Below are 23862 nucleotides of genomic sequence, written 5' to 3'. Positions count from 1 at the left end.
ATTAACATATACCATCTTGTCCAGGTCTTTCTGAGATTATGAAGAACAAGTTCTAAAGCAAGACCTCTCACCAGAAAGTCATGGGACACTACTGAAGTAAGAGTAAACTGTGGCCCTCATTGGAGAACAAATTCCCTATGCCTGGAACTCCAGAGAGACAAGTGACCAGAGAGGAGTTGCGGAGATGGAAAGCATCTGATCATCCAGACTGTCTCATCAGGCTGACCAAAGGGCTGGTAATTTATCAGGAAAATTGTGAACACTTTCCTAGAACTTACCAGGACTAGTAGTAGAAAAGATTATCTTCAAGAAGGTCTTATCCTAGCAGAGCCCCTAAGATCTCTTCCCTCCATCATGAGTCCAGATAAGAGGTCTCATCTCTCCTTGCTCTCACTGGTAGCTTGGGTGATTATGAAGAGGTAGAGTCGTGTTTCCTGTCTCAGGCTTCTCTGAAGGAAAGGAGGAAGCAGTTTTCTGCATCTGAAATAAAAGGCTATTCTGGTTTAGCTTGGCAGGGTAGAACGCCAAAACTACAAAATAGGAAGAACATGAGAGTAACAGCATGGAGAAATAATGATTCCTACAAGAAACAACCAGAGATCTTTGCTTTTGTAAACCTCTCTTTTTATTTATTTATTTTCTATTTATTTATTTTTTTTGAGGAAGATTAGCCCTGAGCTAACTTCTGTTGGTAGTCCTCCTCTGTTATCTTAAAGCTGTTAAAAACACTACAAACAAAAGTACGGCTGTGAGATATATGTGTGTTTATGTGTATCAAAAGCAGAACTGGAGTAATCTTAGCAGGGGTATCAGGGACCTGAAAAATGTGGGAAATTGTTCAAGCCTTCTTTTTATTATTGCTTACATCTGTTTGTGAATCTACAATTATCTCAAGTTTTTTTAAAATGTTGCCAATTTTAGAAAGTCTTTTCTAGAGTACCAATGTTCCTTTGATGGTACATCCTCCGTTAAGCTCTGCTTCTAGGTGGCAGACATGGCCCAGGAGCAGCATGAGGGAGTTTGCTGTGTTCAGGGATCTCTTGGTGTTTCTGGAGGACTGGGAATGGGGCTCAAGGGGGGTGAGTAAAGAGAGGAGAGATTGCAGAACTGGGCAGGAGTTTTATCATCAAGACCCTTTTATATAGGCAAGGAGGGAACTAGAAATTTCTCTGGAGACTCACAAACACCATTAAGTACTTCCACGTACAAGAAGCAAATGTGGCAGATTTCCCAGATCCCTTTGGCTTTAAGGTCATCAAATCTCCTCATTTCCTTCTCTCTCCTGAAGGAGGGAAGGCAGTGATGTCCTCTGCTGTCCCTGATTACAGATATGACCCAGAGGCTGGGCTGTCAAAGGAACATTGAAGACTTATAATTTCATATTTTTGCATATCCATCTTCTCATTATTTTGGTTCTGTGGAGTTTTCTACTTCTCCTTAGAGGGAGTCATTTTTTTGTCACTCAAATTATTCATTTAACATAGATTCTAAAGATCACTAGCTAGAATTGTATAACAATTATTAAATTGTCTAGTTGTCAGTAATTGATCAATTTTCCTTCACAATTTCATTAGTTGGTATAGATGCCTTTTGCCATTTTATATGTAAAATGATCATGTTCTCTTTCTACTGTAATTTTTTTTTACTATTTTTATTTGCACTTCAATTATTTCAAAGAGTAAATTTCCTCTGTTTGAAAGGAGACAGCAATTCAGAGATAGGAAGGGGCTGGATAGCTCCACAAACCGGAAACCCTTGGCTGGGCTTCACAGAAGACCACGTGCTGCTGCAGTTGCCTCCACCTGTGACACCAGCTAGTGGTAATTGAGAGTTAATGACTCAGAAGGGAAGCAGGAGGCTCAGCGCAGGGAGGAAACGGCAAATACACAACACTTCAACTGCAACAAACACAACACAGCCTTGACATTTTCAGATTTCAGGCCCCATAGCTACAGCATCACCCATAAGATATCTTGTTGGGGCAAAGTGGCATGAGTTACTTAATGAACAGGAATGCCTGTGGCCTTTGAGAGCACCTCTGAAGGCACCGATGCCACTTTTGACACATTAGTTTATTTTAGCTCTCCTACAATATATTAAACCTCAAAAATTAACTCATGACCAACATTAAATATAAATACCATAAAACTGATGATTTTGTTAAAGAGGACCACTTGGCATAATAGAAAGTTTAGGAGCAATATACTTTCCATTTATTCCTCTACTAGGAGGAAGTTTTTACCCCATAACATGAAAATAATAATATTCATGTTGTCAAGTCTCCGATATTCTCAGTATTAACTGAAAACACTTAGTGTCTGCGAACATAAATTTATGTGTCAAATTGGCTAGTCCACAGTACCTAGATTTGGCCAAACACTAGTCTATATGCTGCTGTAAAGGTATTTTCTAGATGCTATTCATATTTAAGCCAGTAGATAGAATAAAGCAGATTGCCCACCATAAGGTAAGGGGGACTCATCCAATCAATTGATGTCTTAAAAGAAAAAAGACACAAGAATCCCCACCTCCTCAAAAAGGAATTCTGTCTCTAGATTGCCTTATGACTTGGGCTGCAATATCTACCCTTCCTCGGTCACCAGCCTACCATACTTCCCTACAGATTTTGGATTCTCACCCACCATAAATGTATAAATTAATTCCTTAAGATCTATCTATTGAATGATGTGTCTACACGTACATAATATTGATTCTGTTTCTCTGGAGAACCCTGACTATTACAGTATCTAGGAATGTACTTGTACAGGTTAGTTTCAAAGTGCTTCTGAGCAGAAAAACAATTGCCTCACTTCCCACCCCTGGGAATAAATGAGAGTTACCTGAGCTGGGAGGGAACAAAGCACAGCAGAGGGGAGTACATATTGTAGGTGATGAGAGTGAGAACAAACCAGATTTGGACACCGTGCAGAGAGCAGCACAGGATGAAGAGATTGCATAGCATCATCATCGAGCAAAATATAAGGGCACTGGGGCTGGCCCCGTGGCCGAGTGGTTAAGTTCTCGCGCTCCGCTGCAGGCAGCCCAGTGTTTCGTTGGTTCGAATCCTGGGCGCGGACATGGCACTGCTCATCAGACCACACTGAGGCAGCATCCCACATGCCACAACTAGAAGAACCCACAACGAAGAATATACAACTATGTACCGGGGGGCTTTGGGGAGAAAAAGGAAATAATAAAATCTTAAAAAAAAAAAATTGCTGACTTGTAATTATAAAAAAAATATATATATAAGGCCACTGGAATCCCATGTTAATGAGTGCAGGTTACATGTTTATTCCATTGAAGATGTGAAGTCCCCAGATGAGGCTACTGGTCACAGTTGCGTGCTACTTAACGCTACTGCATGCATATTGTCTATGGATGATCCTGCAGGTTGGATCTTCCTTATTCCCTGAGATTCTCCTCAGTACACTCAAACTTTTCACTGTGGATGGACATCTGCTTATTGATGGCCCAGCACAGCCCTGAGGCCCCAGAATTACCAGAAGGAGTGATGCTCAGTGGTTCAGAGGTGATGGGGAGAGAATAGCCCTAGAATGGATCTGCACATTGCAAGTCCACACCTGGTATCCACCCACATTTTTGAGTCCAGGATAACTTCTCTGGTTGTTTGCTGAGAAGACAGAGTGTAACTGGGAGCAACTTAAAATTTCTATATTCTCTTTACCAAAGGGCTTCATTTTAGGACCATGAGCCTCTGTTAAAAAGCAGAGTCACTCAGTATGCAGATCTGTTTGGTTGTATATGAAAATTCAGGTCTTTATTTCCTTGTAATTAGGTACTTCATCCTGAACTGGAGGACTGGACATTCCACTAAATGAGAAGATGTGAATGTCCCTGTAGATTCATTTCTCCATAATTCAAGAGCACAGATTTTAGCTAGTTAGTGACAGCCTCAGTCATTGTAACAATGGGGTGACAGGATTGCCGAGGTCAGAGGGAAAATTTAGAAGATCAATTTCCTCAATATTCCGTTGATGAGCATGGAGATATGGATGTGTACATACAGACAAACACACACACACAAACATATACTGGACGTATTCACCTTGGAATTCTTCATTTCAAAAGGTCATCCAAAGATGAGGAAGTTGGGAATTCCTGGGGACAAGCAGGGATGAGAGCAGATACCACTTGACCAATCAGTGCACTTATTATTTTTTTTAACTGTGAACTTGGTTGAGGGAAGAGTTTTGAATAAAAAATACCAGAAGACATGGGGGTCCCAACCACTTGCTGAATGAACATCCACTCAAGAAATAATTCCTCTCCTATCTCACAGAAGGTGGAGAACAGGCTTTCTTCTTCATGTCTGAGAACTTTCATTTCACCGCAAAAGTAAGGCTGACCATAGCCCACAAAACACCTACACCACTCTTAAGAAATTCCACAATTATACTTCTGACTCTTACTGTATCATTGTGACTAATAACTTTTTCAAGTTGGGTAAAGAGAGCCCAAATTGAAATTCAATTCGGTGACATAGAAGTACTTCAGAAAAAAAAAAAAAAAAAGAAAGAAAGACTGGGAGGCTAAACAGAAACATTTATTTACAATAAGCTAAAATTTAAAAAATTGTAATCCTTTAAGTTATTGTATTTCTTTTAAAAAGGCAAGGATAATAATGTTTAAAGTAAACTAATATGAATTCTTAAAATCTTTCATTTCAGTCACAGTGAGAAGGAGGCAAAAAATAATAGACACCACATCAGATTACTGCTTATGTGCTAGAAATGATGAAAATTACTGAAAACATTGTTTTTTAATTTTCACAATACTACATTCAGTAAATTTCATATTTTTTTATAATTAAAAAACCAAATCCTATAAATTTTAGTTCATTTGGTAATGGCAATTATGTAGTAGTACCAGAATTATAATAAAATTCTAATTGTGATACACACAAACACACACACATGAACACACTGCACTTATGTATCACAGGCAGAGTTGGAGAAGTCTTGACAGCAATACAGTGGTATCTGGGACCTGAAAAATGAAACTTCAGTGAAAAGAATCCTGCTGTCCCTGTAAACACAAACCTGTTTCATAAGACACTGACAGAGCTCACGTTTTTCAGCAATTAGTATAGCGAGTATGAATTATTAAGTTGAGACACTTAGGTGCTTTATACTTAATGACATTTATCTGCTCACAATGACCTAAGTATGGTGCAGTTCTTATACAAAGAGTATTCTAAGAAAATAAGCACAGCACTTAAGTATATCATTCAAGGTTACACTGCTAGTATGTGGAGAGACAGACTTGAACACAGACACTCTGGACATAAAACTTCCACTCTCAGTACATATTATTTATGATATTTTCTCTTTATGTCCTTCATGAATAAAGGGCACTGTGGGTAAACATACATACCACTAAGGACTCATTCTTTCGTGGATAACTTCTATACAAGGTCTTCCATAATACAGAAAAATTACTGAAAAGCCTTCCTTCATCTTCTCAGTCAATGGTAGAGGAAATGAGGCAGAAAAACTTTGGCAGAGGTGTTACCTCAATACTTATTTTTCTTTATGAGGCTTCAGTCTTTTTGCCTTGAGAGTAGGGCAATGATAAATTAAAACTATCTCCTAATGCCAATGTGATATTGGGAAAAATATGACACAAGGCAAACTGTACATCCTATGGGTGAATGAGGGATGTTCAAATGGAAAAAAGGGAGGCAACGAGGAAAAGATGATGAGAATGTTGCAAATTAGCTGTGTGTTAAATGCACCCAGGGTAAGAGGCACTACAAAGTGAGTAAGTGTGTAAGGAGCTTCAAGAGCTTGGCAAGCACAGTGTCATGGGGGCAGGACATGTCATAGGATTGAAATATGGAAAAATTCCCTGAGAAAAGTGACACGAAGAGAATTTATAGATGAGAAACCCGTGGTTTGTGACATTGAAAAATAAGACAGTGCCAGCCTCATAGTCTAGGAAAATTCCAACACGAAGGGGAGGAACAGTCAGGGAAAGGGTTAAGATCAAGGGATCTGAGGAGGCAGAGTTCTCAAAAGCATTATATTCAGAGTGATTCTGTAACCCTATAACCCAGTAACCATGTTTAGGTTGATATCTAGAGTAAACATTTTGATAATTTTCACCTGGTCTAAATGAAACCCTCAAGTTGAATTCAGGCAGTATTCTACTATATACCCCCAGCATCCAGGCAGTTTTCCCTGACACATCTACCTCCCAGTAATGTTTCCCTGATCTGATATCTGGGGAACCCAGAACACCATAATCATAATAATCTCCATGCTGATATACATTTGTGTTTGGTCTCAGTTGTCTCCGATCCTCAGAAAAGGAAACATTTGACAACCTAGAGTTGACAGGATCCAGTCTCATGCGAACTGTAGAAAAATTACAAAGTTGAGTTAGACATATGATGTAGCTTTATCACACATCATAAATGTATGACGTTGTGAGAGGGATGTTGAAAATAACTTGAGTGGGAATTGGGAAGAACTTTATTCTCTCCTTGGGGAGATAAATAACACTGCAGAAACATAATGTGTTTGTCTGTGTTAGAGGGGAAACATGGGTCTTAAACATGAGATCTACTAGAAAATGCACAGCTCTGAAAGATGAAGAGAAAAGGGCAGCGTGATGATACTGTGAATTCTACTTACCCCAGTAGCATTGCTTGTCTGTGAACTCTGAAATGACAAAAATCCATAATATTAAATATAAGGTAAGGAGTCTGCACTGAAATCTATTTCCTCTCCAGATTAAGGAAGGGTTGGAGACTATGTCAAGATAGTGAACTGGTGAATGAGAGGATGAACCAGACACTTGTCCACTCTCCATTAAATTTGACCATATAATCAGCATGTGATATCCATCCTTGTTTGTCTATTTTATCCACACCTAGAAATTGTACCGTCTTCCCCATTTATCCCTGCTATCACAAGATTCAAACAGCCACCCACTTGCTCTAGCATTCCTCACCTTTAAACAGCCGCAGTATCCCACTCAGATCAGGAGCTCGGAACACTCTCCTTTGTTTCATAGGAAGAGGATTTGGCTGCCTCAGAGTCAAGGTCTCACTCCTAGGGATGACAAAAATTGACCCACACAACTCTGACATTTTGTCCCTCCAAAACCATTAACTTTCTATCTTTTCACCCACTGATTCATTTGAACCTTCTTCCCTGAAAGCTCTGAGAAAGGAGATAGTAGAGTGCCGACCTGGGAGCCAGAAGAACTGTGCTCATGTCCACCTTCTCATTTACCCTCTGTGTGACCTTGGGAAGATCTTGACCTCTCAGGAACAGATTCTTACTTTCAAAATAATATCATTAGCCTCTCCCTCCCTACTTCCTAGAAATGATGTGAAATTTTATGAAAGAATAGATTTAACAGGTAAAACAAGACATTGTTATTTAAAAAAGATTAATGTATGGAAAGACAACTGCACAGATGTGGCTTCTCAAGGACGTGACCAGAAAATGACGTTGCAGAACCTGGTTACTGGGTGTTTGAAACATATCAAGTGTGGGAATACTGTCTAGAGACCAAGATCTTCACGGTCTGCTCCCCAGTAGGGAGGCCCTCGGCATAGCATCTGAGATTTCATGTTCTCAGGGAACAATTACAAACACTTGGACACTCAACATTATGAACACCAAACTGATAGTCATCTGAATTTCATGTGTTTGGAGAGAGCTCGATGCTGTCACGTAGGTGTGCAAATTACACACAAGGTTGTTGTCTTTCCATTCTGGCTTCCAAAGTATATGACAAAGACAGATCAATTGTTCGCACCTGGGCCAAAAGATTCTTTGAGATTCAAGTCTGTTTTTGGAAATCTAAACAAAACCATATAGAAAGACCTGGTTTATTCAATTGCCAGGACAGAAATTTAAATATAAAAGAAGTGTCTCCTATTCTAGATGCTTGGAAGATAAAGAAGATAGGACCTTCTCAGGAGATGTCAAGTGCCTATGAAATAAGGGAACCTGAGTTAGATATAGGGATGCAAGGTGAAAAAATTTATGAAGTTTCAGGGGTTTGATACTGCAATACCTTGTCCATAACACTGCTATTGACCCAAACTCTGCACTTCCCACCACCTAAATTCCACAGAATCTGGTCCATTCTCAGTAGTTAGAGAACACTCAAGCCATGATTTATGAAGAAAAATTTACAATAAAACTCCACCGAAATTTTCTTACCCTGAGCAATATTTAATCCTAATTGACCACCAGATAATTCTAATGGCTTTAAATCTCTCTACACAGAAGGAAAGGACCATGTCTGGTTTCTCTCACATACCTTTTCATGATGCCATTCACATCCTAGAGAGAAAAGAGGAAATATGAATCAAGAAGTGATATACCCTCCCCACTTACAAAGCTTCATCACTTCCCCACCAATCCCTGATGTGATGGGAGTAGAGATGGTCCCAATGTGAGAGCCAAAAAGTAAAGAAAAACCCAGAGCAATCATTCCTGAAGTCTCTTGAGAGGTTGTCAGATTTCCTGAAAGGTAGAAACAGATTTACCCTGATGGAAGTGCAGCACGAGGTTTCCAGATTCTGGAGCTAAGACACATTTAGGAGGAAAACAAGAGATCCAAAATTTTCTTCCTAAATGCATAAGGCTCCTCATGAGATTACTTGAATAATTCATAGGGTTTTCATTTATTCAATGGAAATTTAAAGTGATATATTACTAATTGCTAAGCATTATGCAGGGCTTTGGAGGTCCAAAGATGGTAAATATTATGATAAATAATCTTAATATTCCTCAAGAGGTTTGCATGGTTTTTGCTGAGGGAGGAAGAAAATAAATGTATTAAGACAGGCATTTCTCAGATCTCTCTTTTCTCATTTTATACACTATCTAAAAGTGACCTCATCTACTCCCTTCACTTCAACACACACATTTGCAGATGATTCCAACTGTTTATTTTTACTCAATTTTGCCTCTGAAATGCAAGTTAATACATTCAGTAGTAAAAAAGCCACAGGAACCAGTGAGTTAGGATATCCAATAGGTAACTTTCTATTCCTCAGCCAAATTGTCTCCTCTCTTATACCTCATTGTCCACGATGTTACCAATATCCACTCGGTCACTGTCTTAAAAACTACAATCTTTACCCTACATATCAGCCTCTCCCAAGCTGGTTTAATCCATATCCTTAGCAGCTGTAGCCATCTGATCTTGTGTATTATGACAGATACTTTTGTCTGTCTGTTTGTTTTATTTTGTTTGTTTGTTTGTTTTTTGCTGAGGATGATTAGCCCGGAGCTAATATCTGTGCCAATATTCCTCTATTTTGTAAGTAGGTTGCTGTGACATGATGCTCATGAGTGGTGTAAGTCCACGCCCAGTATCCAAACCCACAAACTTGGGCTGCTGATGCAGAGTGCACCCAACTTAACTACTAGGCTATAGGGCCAGCCACACAGATATTGCTTTATTTGTTTGAACAGATATGTACCAATATATTTGGTCTCTTTTACCTCAGACTTACTTCCTCTATGTCATCAAAAACTAGGCCAAGGGCTGGGTCTACACATGACATGAAAATGGGTTTGCTCTCCGTTTCAGGGTTTTTTTGGTTTTAATATGACAAAAACCAAATAAAACTAGATGAACTAGAGAAATGGATTTTGGGGGGCAGTTATAGCTTAGGTCAAGGTTAATTTTGATGCTCAAACCTCACCATCAAGATCTGGTCTATGTCTTTCTCCAAACTCTATTTATTCTCTCTATATTGACTTTATTTTCAGTTCATGAAGGATATATGCATCTCTGATATAAACATCAGAAGAAAAGAGACCTTCTCTTCTCAGTTATTACAAAAAACTCTGAGATCTGCATGGCATTTTCTGCGCTGGATCAAGTACCCATATTAACAGCATCACTGCATTGTTGCTGGAAGTCAATGAAGCTGTGTGGGAGGCAAATTTCTATATTTTACTGCAACTAAGTTTGTTTTACTCTGAAGTAGATCGTGATAGGATAGGATGCATATTCTAAGCACAAAAGCAAACACGAGGAAAACATCAAAATGTACAATTAGAAAAGAAAAAGCTAGATTTTGTACTAAGAACATTTTTGTAACACGAAGGAAACTAGTTAAGAAGAAAGAGAAGAATAAAATCTGGAGACATATAGAAAGCAAATAGCAAACTGGAGAGTTTAAATACAACAATATCAATAATTGCATTAAATATCTTTGTCTGAATACCCCAATTAAAAGGCAGATGTTGCTGGATTGGATAAAAAGCAAGATTCAATTATTACTATCTGCAAGAGACATATTTTGGATTCAAAGGCAGGGATAAGGGAAAAGGTAAAAATATAGAAAAATATATACCATAAAGTAGTAATCATAAAATTGCTCATGTGTATATTAAATTAGATGACACAGACTTTAAGAAAATAAATATTATGAGACAATGGAAAGGGAATTTCATAATGATAAAAGATCAGTGCGTCAAGAAGACATAACAATAACAAATATACATACACCTAACAACAGAGCTTCAAAATACAAAGAGTAGAATTGAAAAGAAAAACAGACAACTAAATAATAATAGGTGGAGATATCAATACTGCTCTTCCATAACTGAGAGAATTGCTTGTATAAAAACCATGAAGAATTAGAAGACATGGACTATACTATCAACCAACTTGCCGGAATTGACGTCTTTCAAACCATCTCATCCAATGAATGCAGAATATACATTCTATCAAATTTGCACAGAAAAAATTCTATGTAAAATATTTTAGTTCATAAAAAAGCTCTATATGGGCCAGCCCAGTGGCATAGTGGTTAAGTTCATGTGCTCTGCTTTAGCAGCCCTGGGGTTTATGAGTACATATTCCAGGAGCAAATCTACACACTGCTCATCAAGCCATGCTGTGGTGGCATTGTACATATGACAAATAGAGGAAAATTGGCACAGATGATACCTCAGGGCAAATTTTCTTCAAGAACAACAAGAACAAAACTTCAATATATTTAAAAGATTGAATTAATAAAATATATGTTCTCTGATTTCAGAGGAATTAAATTTGAAATCCACAGCAGAAGAAAAATTAAGAAATCACTAAAATTTTCTAGACAAAATACTTTCTAGTATCCCAAGGGTTAACAGAAAAAACAACAAAGGAAATTTTAAAATAAGTTGAACTGAGTGAAAATAAAAACTAAACAATCAAAATGTATAAAATACAACTAAAGCAATGCATTTATAATTAAACACTATATCAAAAAACACAGTCTCAAATCAGTTACCTAGGATCCACTTTAAAAAAAAAAAAAACTCGAAAAAGAGCAGTAAACGAAACCCAGCACACAAACACATGCACACCTTCATATATACACATGAGGACACAACGAAGAGATTAAAAGATGAGAGCAGAAGTAAATGATATGGAAAGGTGAAAAAACAGATAATAAATCAATGAAATAATAAAGTATGTTATTGAAAAAAAATCAACAAAATTGACCGAACTTTACTAAACTCACCACGAAAAAAAGTGAAAAAGCAAATCACCAAAATCAGGAATAAAAGAGGGAATATTACGGTGAGTGCTGTTGAAATAAAAAAGTTTATAAAGGACTATTATGATTAACTATATGAATACAAACCAGACAACTTAGACAGAATGGACAGTCTTACAGAGACATGCCTTACCAAAACCTGACTCAAGAACTGTAAAAAGTCTAAATAAACTTAATATAAAGAAAGAACATTTTTTACAGCTTTCCAACAAGACAAGCCCAGAGGGAGATAGCTTACCTTGTGAATTCTATTGAATATTTAAAGATAAATAAGATCTATTCTTCACAAATCTTTTTCAAAAAATAAAGAAAGTGTGGGAAAAACTCACCTTCATTCTATGGGGGAAAAATAACAACAACAAAATTCTTGGAATTCAAAGTGCATTTGTTCATCTGTTACTAAGCTGGATCATAAAGAGGTACCTAATAAATGCCTCACATACACCACATATAACAGTGGCCTATGGAATATCACTGTAGAAAAATGATCTTCTTTCAAATGTCAAATTTTCGCAATGCACCTGATACATTAATAAAATTGATGTTTTCCCTTGTTATTCAAGCTTTCAATTACTCCTATAACTTCTTAAATACATGCAGGGATGGGGTACTGAAGGACCCAAGGAAACTTTATGTCACCACCAGAAAGAACACAGCAACACAGAGGAGAAGCAAACAAAGCTTCAGTCTTCTCAGATCTCAGACACCAAGGTTTCTTCCCAAGTTTACCTGCAGCATCTCCAGTGTTGACCCCTGCAACCGATGCTCCACATCTGAGATGAGAGTTGTCATCAACTGCTTCTGCTCCACCAGCTCCTTCTCAGACTCAGCCAGGTTCTGTAGAATAGTTCCCTCCTCACTCGCCAGCTTGTGCAGCTCCTTCTGCTCCTCAGAGTCCAGGATGCCTCTCATTTGGGTAAACTCGGCCTGGACACTCTGTCTCTCATTTTGTATTTGATTCTTCAGGAATGAGAAAGAGAGAAATATACTCAGGTTCTCAGGCAGAGACTGGGAGCCTAAAAAAGAAATATTTTCTTCGAGAAATTTTCACAAGGAAGTGACTTAGAAGCAGGGGAGCAATGCTTGAAGAAGCCAACTTTTCCTAATATTTTCTCTTCAGCATATTCCAAAATAATGCTCAAAAATCTGTGTTATTGAGGTCAACTCTGAGCCAAAGTGGATACCTGGGTGTGGCTGAGTTTTCACACAGCTTTCCAGGACAGTCAAGCCTCCTTGCATTAGTTCTGACTCCCACCCTTAGTCTCTGCCCAAAATTGAACACTGAGGACAGAACCAAGAGCCATTGCCAAAAGTCATCCCCCAGAAGAGTCAAAGGCTCAAAACCATGAGGAAAGAAACAGAATTCACTAGCCATCCTCATCGGAGAGTGCATCTAAGTAAATACCTCCCTCCTGGTATCCATGTCCATTTGGAACATGTTCACTTTTCAACCCCCAACCCTGTCACAGAAAGGATAAGGAAGAGGACTAATCAAATGAATTTTGGACATATCATCTGTCAGGAACAAAGAGGAAGGGAGCATCTTCTGAGTAACACCGAAGGTCCTGCCCAGATTTCAGTCTAACTCACTCAGGAAGTGTTTCCTCCTACCTTCCAGGCAGTTCTCTTTTCTCTGATGTCAGCTTCCAAATCCTCAGCTTCCCGCTGCCTCGCCCTCAGCCCCTGCAGAGTAGCCTGGAGCTTGTTCTGTAAGAGAGGAATCAAACCAGAGTCAAGCACTGGGCTTCTCAACATAAAATTATAGGATAAATGAGGATGAAATCAGGCTATTCTCCGGAGAAACTAGAGTTTACAGGAACTGTGAGAATAGCGATTAGAATCTATGACTTGGAAGAAAACCTGAGGTGGTGAATGTGTTCTTTAAGACTTAGGTGGTGGAAGTCAGCATTCCCTTTCCAAGAGAATACTGATTCTCTTTGTCCTAGAAGAAGAAACGTGATCCCAAGGGAAGGAAAGAACATATATCCTTATACACCCAGTTGCTCAGTTAACCCTCCTGTTCAAAGAGATGATAAGAGCTCTTCTTGGGCACCAAATCTCCACCTACTAGCACAAGGTACAAAAATATCTACTTCTGGTTAAGAGTCTGTATTGTAGGGTTATCCTTTTGTAATTGGAAGGAATGCACAGAAATGGCTTTCAGGCCTCGGAAGGTGAACATAGGAAGAAAAGAAATCACAGGCCTCAGGGCTATAGTGACAAGGTCATTAAAGTAGACTGCAAAGTGGATATTTTCCATGAAGTATCATTCTCTGCCCTCTCTTTTCTCCATCCTGGTCTCTTACCTGATATTCCTGGTCAACCTCCTCCCTGAGGAGCACATGGTGACCACGGTGTTCCTGAGACCGCTCACAAAGCCAGCAAATGACCTTCCCATCCTCCTTACAGAAGAGCCGGAGTTTCTCTTCATGTTGCACACAGAGATCTCTCTTCTGCCCCTCTTCTGGGCTCAATTTGACCTCCTTGAGCCTCTCCACTATGTTGGCCACATGCCGATTAGGCCGCATGTTAACAGGTTGGTAAGTGATTCTGCACACGGGGCAGCTGCCCTCTCCTCCTTGGTCGATCTTGGACTCTTTGTTCTTTGCAGTGATGCAGGCTTGGCAGAAGCTGTGGCCACAGTCTAGGCTCAGGGGTTCTGTCAGGAGCTCCAGGCAGATGGGGCAGGTCACCTCCTCCTTTATGTTCACCAGGATTCCTGAAGCCATCGCAGCTGCTCCCCTGTCCTATTTGACTGACTTCTGAGGCTCCTCTACTCACAGATCTCTGCATGATTGGGAATGTGGAAAGGGACAAAAATACAAAGTTAAGAATAAAATGATACCAGCTGTGTAGAAACCAAGGACAAGCCAAGGCCAAAATATTGAAGGACAAAAAGAAAAGGTAGAGAAACAAAGAAGCTTGTTGACCTGGTAAAAAGGACTTTTTACAGTAATTTCAAACACTTTACTCCTATTCAAACCATAGGAGAAATTCCATCCTTATCCGTGCAATGATTGGTATTTTCCTTTAATTTCACTGAATGAAAGGATGATCTGAAGACTTTTCTACCAAGATCCTTGTGTGACACACCATCTATCCTGCTTGTTCTTTCCCAGGCCAAAAGCACATCCTCAATGGTAAGAGCCCCAAACCACTTATGCCTCTGGGGTTTCACACTTGCTCTCTGCTCTAAGCATGGAATGCTGCCCCTGATATCAGTATGACTCTCACTTATCCTTAAGTGAACTCTCTCTAGACCTGTTCTCATATCTGAAAAACTTGCTCTAACTTATTTATAATGTAACCATTGCCATCACTTGCTATACATTTGTGATTTTTCGTATCATCATATGACAATGTATGTGTGTACATGATAAGATCAAACTCTTTATCAGATGTGTAAATAGAGATAATAAGTGACTTACAAACATTATTTATCTTCAATTCACAGAGCTGGAATGAACCTATTATTTGGGGTCCTACTTCAGAGGTCTGTCATCTCCTACCTCACCGAGTTTTTCAAACTCGAACAGAGGAAACTTCATGGACTGAATTAATATCCCGAGGAATCGGGCCTGTGGAAGTGAAGAAATCCACACTAGCTGGTTGTTTCTGAGGAGCTTTGTGTTTACAAATGGTGAGATTTCAACTTGACCTGGAAATATGCCAAGGACATTGATAGGAGCCTAATTGTGTGTGTGGATGTGGATGGTAGAGAGGGAGATGGTATGGATATTCTCAAAGGGTCACACATGTTGTATGCGGAACAATAAAAACACAGGTGAAATGAATTTGATTCTTCAGAAAGAAGGCTCAAAATTTTTGTCAAGATGATTCTACAAATTATCATTGATGATGAATTATGTTAGCATATTTAGCTCTGCACTTGGTGTATGAAATGTTAGATTGATCCAAAGTGGAATTGAGGAGATCAGTTAGGATGCATGCACATTGAGGGACAAGGTGATGAAGGGAATGAAGAGTACCAAATGAGTGAGAGACAAGATAAGGTAGAAGGATAGGACTGCGACTTAATTGGATATGTGGGAACAAAGGGTTTCCATCAGGCCTGAGTTCTTTCTTCTTATAAAGATGATATTGGCTTACTTTTCTCCTAGTAAGTTTTTTTATTTATTTCTTACTAGGAAATCTACTGGGTTACAATAAAGTGGAAGTTCAGCTGCCTTGATCATAAAAGTGGCCTGATCTAAAAAATGATTTGTACTGGGGAGACTTTGTATAGACCTTAAAAGCCAGTGGTAAGCATAGACCTCATTTTTTCACAAATGGAATGTGACTGTTATAATCAAATATGTCTGTTTTAGGTGCATGGAAACTATGCTCACGGGCTTTCACAAGGTAATCAGTCCTTTGTAGTCCTAGGCTTATCTAACCTAGCTTTACATGTGTTCACCTAGTTTGGCTTTTCATAAAGCTGAGATGAGAGGGATAAAGCATTTCCTGTACCACTCTAATATCCATCACTGAGACCCACCTGAGGAAGCAATGTAGGCATGCTGTGACTCCTATCCTGTATCCCCCAGGTAAGCTGTGTGAACTTGGAAGCTTATGTCTTATTAGGTCACATAGATCTAAATGGTTATCCAGATTGCAAACTGCTGCTGGTGCTCAGTCAGAGGCAGGATCACAGAATGTAGCACCATTATGCTTATTCTCTGCCCTGCACTCAATATGGCCCTGTGGCCACTGGCTAGGATTAAGAGTTCTGTCAGGAGCTCCAGGCAAAAGGAGCTATGAGGCAATAAACAATTAAACAGAAGATCTCAGTAGATATTAATGTCTTGATAGTTTCCAAAGTTTGATGGTAAAAGAAAGATCTCCAGCATGAGGCAACCAGTAAATTTTCGCTTTGCTCCGCACAAAGGAAGGAAAAGCTATGAAGGTTGCATAGAGATAAATTTAGACCTTCTGAAAGTGTCTACCTGTGCCACATACATCATAAATGAAGGAAACCTGATAAAGAATGAGGTTGAAGGTGAACCAGAAATGTAATCCAGCTAATAGTACAGATACTAAAAATAATCCAAGGTCATATGCAGTTAGACCCTGGCTGCAGGGACTATGGCTCAGATCAGAATCTGATGAATAGCAAGATCAGAGATAGTCATTATACCAGGGGTAGATATTACGTGATAATGCCTACATCTGTTTATGACTCAAGCTGTGTTGCAAACATGGGGGTCAGCTCTAAATTATTTCTCTTCCCACTGAAGATCTAACCAATGCATCAAGAGCCTATAGTGCAGGAAGGAGCAGAGCATGCTTTCTTCTGTGGGATTAGAAAATACTTTTCCTATTGGGCTACAAGGAGCTAATGACAAAGAAGCTGCTACGATGGACACAGAAGGGCAATGTGCAGAGGAGCTGGAGTCCTCTCCTTTGGAAGATGACCCCACCTCTGCCTAAGCAGTGTCCCAAGGGCTCCACAGCAATCAGGGAGATAGAAATGGGAACATGAGTGGTGTCTGCCTGATAGAATTCACAGGTCGGTTGGCTGACATAGGTGTCAGGTGATTGCACCTTACACATGGATCTTCTGACATCTGAGCTTATTAGAATACAAACTCAAAATGTTCCACAGAAGCCAGCTAAGAACAAGTGAAAAATTGCATTAAATATGTAAAACTCCAAACAACAAGGATATGGACAGAATTTCCTTGTTTTGTCATTGAAACTAAAAACTTTCTGTAACCATGATGAAATCACAAATTACTGGTGTTAAACGGAAGGAGTCACTTTTCCTAAATGAAATGCAAAGACAAATTTGCCAGGTAGTCATCTAACACTGTTTAACATAAACTCCTTATAATCCCAGCGAATGAAATATTGGAGCAGAAAAGTAACAAATCAATCATAAATCCCCGGGAGAACTCACATGACAGAGGCATACTGTACCAGATCAGATGACAGGTGCCTGGAGCTGACTTATGGCTGAGAGGGGGACAAGATTGTGCAGCAGAGGTGACAATCTCCAAAGCCAACTTTGATAAACTAACATTGGGTCACATGAGGGGAATTCAGAGGGAGAAAACAAATTTGACTGGTGTCCTCCATATGCCTGAGTAAGATGGGTGTAGCCGTACCTTCTTTAGGAGGTGAAAGTGAACACAGAGACTTCCATACTCTAATTTCCTTCCTTCATGGGTCTCAGGATCTTGTTGTCATACTACTTCTTCTGACATCTTCTTATATCATTAACATTAATCAAGTAACTCATTTTGTTTATTAAAGTTGGAAAAGATACCACTTCTGGACATTCTACCTTCATTTTCCTCTCACTCCTGATCTCTCTCTAATCTGAGATTTGTTTCTTTGTGACAGGTGTGGCTCATGGAGAAGAATGAGCAAGGTTAGTGATTTTTTAAGGAACTGCACCAATTTCCTGTTTCTGGACAAGTGAATCCATGCCAGGTGTGCTTCTGTCATGGTTCCTACGCACAGAAAGGCCTAGGTGAGGAGAATTTATCTACAGAGTCATACAGAAACACTAGATTGTTATACTGATAGACATTAAACTACTAGGATTCAAATATCCCTCTGCCTGTGCTCCTGTTGTTGGGGGAAGGGACTTTCTAACTCTGGTAAAGCCAGGAGTCTGGTTCTCCTTCGCAAGGGACAATTCAAAACTATAGAATGGGGAGGAGACATATAAATTCAGCTTGGAGATATAACAGTCTCTCCATGAAACAAAGAAAGTTTTTCACTTTTCCTTTCTTGCTTTTTTATTTTTACTTTTTGTGAGGTAGATTAGCCCTAAGCTAACATCTGTGCCAATATCCCTCTACTTTATGTGCGATGCCCCCACAGTGTGGCTCGAGGAGCCATGCAGGCCTGCACCCTGCCAAAGTGGAGAGGGTGACTTAATCACTAACCAACTGGGCTGGCCCCAAATTTCCCTTCTTTTAAGACCACATTATCCCAACTGTACTTCAGTCAGCACTTTCTGCAGGAATCCTGTGAGCTGAACCTTTCTCCTGCTTCGGAACAGCTCCCTGAACACAAATTAAATTCACCCAAGCAAATTCAGATCTTTCCTCTGAACTCTCCCAAACTCTGCCCTCTACAAACTACTCAACAAACCTTCAGACACCAATGGAGAAGTTGTGATTCCTTGGAGATGAGTGAAGGCAGGCCGCCGGCAGACACGGTCGGGATTCACTTGGCAAACCAGGGTCCTGATCTTCAGGAAGAGAGCCCAAGGAGCCAAGTGAAAATGAAAGTTGAATTCTTAGCAGATTGAGGAGAAGAAGAGAAACTATGGACCAATGAGTGGACTCCATAAAGTGCCCTTGGGAAATGATAAGGTTTGTGCCCGGGCCAACTGAGTCCATGAATGCTTTCTTATTCCTATCTCCGTTTTAGTCCTGGAAGCTCTTCAAGGTAATTTGACCTTTGGACACTAGGCTTACCTAGGCAATAGAATTTCACACACACCTACCTGCTCTTGTTTGCTTACAATGAGCTGTCATGAGAGGGGAATAAATTACCTCCTTCACTACAGAGCAGACACTTACTGGCCAGGTAGCCCATTATTTCTCTGAGCCCACAAGTAGGTTGAGAAGAGTTGGAAAAGAAAATGCCAAATGACACTAGGACACCACCAAGTGCTGCAGGAACCCTCAGTGCTGCAGTATCTGCCCTGCTGTCTCACTGAAGGAGGAGAACAGGCTTTACTTCATTCCTGAGGACTGCTGTAGCCTTTCAGCTCACTGGAAAGAGTGAGGCTGATGAGAAAAGGAAGCACTGACCTACAGCATTGCTGAGGGAGCCCATGACCGAAGTCCTGGCCCTTCCTCTATCACTGTAAAGTCATAATGGAAACCAGCAACCTAAGAATGGAGATTGATCTGGGAAAAAAGAGAAAAGGTTATCCGTTGAGAGAGAATTCCTGTGGAAGTAGAAACGAATGTCAAATCAAATTGTACCTAGTATATTCATTTAGATTAAAGAGGCTGCTCCCATAATTAAAATAAGAAAACAGGGTAAGTAACTTCGAAAAAGATAAAACCTTCTTTTCTAATGAAGAGATGTTTTTTATGTGCATAAAACAGTGTTGCTAACTAAAGTCATGTACCACATAACAACGTTTCAGTCAATGATTAACCAAACATATGACGGTGGTCCCATAAGATTACTACCATAGAGCCTAGGTGTGTAGTAGGTTACCATCTAGGTTTGTGTAAGTACACTGTATGTTCACACAATGACAAAAGCACCTAATGATGTATTTTTAGAAATTATCCCTGGCCTGAAGCTATGGACAACCGTATAGGCAGAATGTTGTAGAGTAGATCTCTAAGACTTATTTATCTTGCTAACTGAAACTTTAAATCTATTGAACAGCAAACTGATAAAAACTTATGTGGTAGGATCTCGTGTGAAATGTCCTTACCACAGTTAAAAAAAGTTTGATTGATAGCAGACTATTAAATAGCAAAGTGAAAAAGAATGTTTAGAGAAAAAAATTAGAATTCTGTACTCAGATAATTATCTGTAAGTTTAAATAGAGATATTTGAAGATTTAAAAAAAGAAATATTTATTATGAAAAAATATGAAATTAAGAAATGATCTCTGATGCTTTAGTCAAGTTAGTCTGTTTCAATGCTAAGCAAATGTGCTAATATTTAAAGAGGTTTAATAATTCTTCTTAACATTAATTATTTCAAATCACAGAAAAAATTAATCAACACCAATCTGGATCAGTGCTTATGTGCCAGAAATGAGGAGGCTACCACAAACATTCTATTTCCTGGCATCTGAGATTTTCCCATAAAGCTCCAGGCAACTTCTGCAGATCAGCATCCCCTGCATTCTCCCTCCCACATCATAGGGAATCTGGCTCCTACTTTTCTTTGGGGCGTACACCACAGCAAGGGCACCTGTACTTGAGAAACCCAGATCTAGTTCTTATCCTGCCTCCTCCACTCTTTAACCATGGTACCTTGGGGAATATCTCATAAATTTATATATTCTTTCAACTTCCTGATAGGAATTCCTTCTTCATGTGACATTTTTGAGGCTAACTGTGATAATGATATGCTATGTATATATATTTACATACATAAAAATATATATACCTGTGTATGTGTGTGTGCATGAGTGCATATGTGTATACCATTCCCAGACCAAGTACTTTTTTTTTCATTCCACTAGGTTAAGCTATCGCTGTTCCATATCTTGATGTGGGTGCTAGGCAGCAGGCTTCCCTAGTTTGTAATGCTTATTCTGTAAGAAAATTTGTAGCTTTGCTATCCTGGATAAGTCTACCCGTCATCCTATTTAGAAACTTATTAAAAAAAGAAAATAAAAGTTCATAAGATTTTATACATGGTTAATACTCAAGTGTTTTACCATAAAGAAACAGCCTGAACACCAGAAGCCTGTCCCTTACAAAAGCAGCTGTCCCTAGATATGGCTCTGTCTGCAGGACAGATTTTGGGAAACCCCTGCTCTGGCAGTTTTCAGACCCATTTCCAATAAAATGTCTTAAAAACCATCCCAGCCTTGGTGTAAAAAGTTCTACAGAAGAAGACTGGAACTGGAGTGGTCTTGACAGTGGAGTCTAGAAACTTGAGAAATGAGACTTCAGTAGAATCAACTATTGTTCCTCTGAAGGGCACAAATCTGAGGCAGAGGATATTGACAGAGCTTGTACTTTTCAGTAATCATCAGAGAAAGTATTATATTGTGCAGGTCACTTAAATAGCTGCTTTACACTGAGTGACCGTTTTGCACAAGGATCTAAGTGTTAGATATAATTATAAATCCCAATTTGTATTTTAGGAAAAAGGAACCCTGAATTTATTCATTATTACACATCTTGTAAAACAAGAGACAGGATTTGAACTCAAATACTCTGTACATAAAAGCTTCACTCCGGGTACATGTATTGCTTATATTTTCCTTTTCTTGACACCCTGATGAATTCCATGTATCCTGGGCAACATATGGACAGAGACTCAAAGACTTCTTAGTTGGTGGTAGTGGGTGGAGGGTGATTATGGACTGTTGTAGATAACAAGGATGGAGGCAGACAGGCTTTGCCACGTCTCTTCAGATCAATGATAAAAGGAAATATGGAGAAATTGGGGGGGGGGGGCAAACATGTTATATCAATACTGCACTCTCTTAAGGGATTAGATGTCTTTCTTTGAGACTACACAAGAGGATAAATGATAAATAAGCATCTCTCCTATCTCAAAACAGATACCCTTTTATCACAAGGATGTGTAAATGTTCTAAAGTAAAGAAGATAGACAACAAGGAAGAGATGGTGGAAATGGTGGAGCTGAGTTCAGGTGTAGAGATGAAACCCAGGGTAAGGGGCACTACAAGAAGCAGGTGAGGGAAGAAGAAGGTTCAGCAGCTCTGTAGGAACCAAGTTACGGGAGCTGGAAACTTCCAAGGATTGCAATATGGATAAGATCTGAGAAAAGTGACATTTAGAGGACTAGTAGATACGTTACCCATGGTTCGTGACATTGAAAAATGAGACAGTGTCTATGGGCCTGGCCTGGTGGCATAGCAATTGAATTGGCGTGCTCTGCTTCTGTGGCACAGGGTTCACTGGTTCGGATCTGGGGTGTAGACCTGTACACTGCTTGTCAGGTCATGCCGTGGCATGCGTCCCACATATAAAGTAGAAGAAGACAGAAACAGATGTTGGTTCAGGACCAATCTTCCTCATCAAAGAGGAGGATTGGTGGTGGATGTTAGCTCAGAGTTAATCTTCCTCAAGAAAAGAAAGGAAACAATTTCTGCTTCATAGTCTAGGAAAACCCCAACACGATGGGGAAGAACAGCTATGGAAAGAGTCAAGACCTTGGGGTCTGAAGTGGAAGAGTCTGCAAAGGCATTTTACTCAGCTTAATTCTATAACCCTATAACTCAGTAGCCACATTGAGGTCTGTATCTGGATTAAACATTTGGATGATTTACATTTGGGTCAAAAACAGACACAGAGATCTTATTTCTATTTAGGTTTCTTGCTATACTATATAACCTCAGGTTCCAGGCAGTCTTCCCAGAAACATCTACTTCCCAGTGATATTTCCCTGATGAGAAACATTGGAAACTCAAGACATCAAAAGCAGAAAAATCACATGGATATATATTCCTTAATGTAAAAGAGTTCACAAGTCTCTCTTGTCTGATCCACAGACACGACAATACTTCCAATAGCGTTGACCGGATTTACTGTTACACTGACTCTAGGAAAAATGACAGGATCAGGTGAGGGATAGAGAACGGGTGTGTCTTTTGACGTTATGAAGAGTAATTCTGGGAGCTGAGTAGGAGGAACTGGTGTTGATGGGTCGGAGATGAGTAGGACACTTAAGAAGTGTTGTATTATGTATGTTCGGGGAAGAATACATGAAGCTAATATCATGGGACCTATTGGTAACCACAACTTCTGAAAAAGGATCAGAACATGGAGATTTGAAGACCTCAATTTATTCTTACCCCAATAGCATTGGACCTCTGTCAGCTCTGAAAATACAAAAGTTGCAATGATTTTGTCAGAAGCAAAAGAGTAAACACTGATACCTATCTCTCTCTAGAGGGGGTACAGGGAAGGGAGTCCCATGAGGCTATCAACAGGTGATGAGAGGACAAGGCAAACACCTGGATGTTCTCCTCTACATCTGATCACATCTTTAGCATAAGATGGCTCTCTTCTTGTCGGGCCGACTTCTTTTCTTTACCCTCATCTAGAAACAACATCCACCCCTCCCCATTTTTCTCTGACACTACAAGAATCCCACACCCACATCCTTCCCCTGGCTCATATCAACTTGAAACTCTTGCAGTGTCCCACTCAGTTCTGGAACAGGGAATCCATGCTTCAGTTTCTTGGAAACCATTTTTGTCTCTTTCAAGGTTCAGATCTCACTCCTAGAGGGGACAAAAATTGATCATTTCAGATTTCTGAACCTCCATCTCTCCTAGACCACTCTCTCCCTCACCTATCACTTCATTCATTCACTTAAATCCTCTTCACTGAGGAGCTTGAAGAGGGAAGAGGGAGAGCCCTGGCACTGCAACAAGAAGAAATATCCTCTTATCTGTCTTTCCATTTACCTTCTGTGCGATCTTGGGAAGCTCTTCACCTCAAAGAAACTCCATGCTTTTCCTTCTAAAATGGAAAAGTTATCCCCATACTCTACTTTTAAAAATGATAGAATATTAGATGAAATAATGGTGGCTTTAAAAGGTATCTGATGTTTCTAACTAAAGTATTTGATACATGTCAAAGTCACTGCCATCTCAGTGGTTCTGCTAGGGT

The 23862-nt window shown here is 39.6% G+C and overlaps 1 protein-coding gene and 1 pseudogene across 3 annotated transcripts; both read right to left on the bottom strand.

Annotated features, from left to right (window-relative positions):
• Positions 1 to 286: 286 nt before the first annotated feature.
• LOC106830232 (tripartite motif-containing protein 5-like) lies at positions 287 to 18888 on the bottom strand. 3 transcript variants are annotated; one of them, XM_070490920.1, is made up of 8 exons: positions 18656 to 18886; positions 13858 to 14338; positions 13163 to 13258; positions 12281 to 12511; positions 8305 to 8327; positions 6979 to 7079; positions 6660 to 6686; positions 287 to 480 (listed from the first exon to the last, which is right to left on the bottom strand). In XM_070490920.1, the coding sequence occupies exons 2-8, from the start codon at positions 14278 to 14280 to the stop codon at positions 440 to 442; spliced, it is 942 nt and encodes a 313-aa protein (XP_070347021.1). In that variant the 5' UTR covers positions 14281 to 14338; positions 18656 to 18886; the 3' UTR covers positions 287 to 439. The 3 variants fall into 3 exon arrangements, with proteins under 3 accessions (XP_070347021.1, XP_070347020.1, XP_070347019.1); XM_070490919.1 differs by lacking the exon at positions 287 to 480 and adding an exon at positions 488 to 5010 and having other exon boundaries at positions 18656 to 18888; XM_070490918.1 differs by lacking the exon at positions 287 to 480 and adding an exon at positions 4868 to 6380 and having other exon boundaries at positions 18656 to 18887.
• A 3150-nt stretch (positions 18889 to 22038) lies between these two features.
• LOC106830184 (E3 ubiquitin-protein ligase TRIM22-like) lies at positions 22039 to 23440 on the bottom strand (annotated as a pseudogene).
• Positions 23441 to 23862: the final 422 nt, after the last annotated feature.

Source organism: Equus asinus, chromosome 20 (assembly GCF_041296235.1).
Source record: "Equus asinus isolate D_3611 breed Donkey chromosome 20, EquAss-T2T_v2, whole genome shotgun sequence".
Taxonomy (NCBI): domain Eukaryota; kingdom Metazoa; phylum Chordata; class Mammalia; order Perissodactyla; family Equidae; genus Equus; species Equus asinus.
Note: the sequence above shows the minus strand (reverse complement) of the source record. Positions and strands in the feature narration are given on the sequence as shown.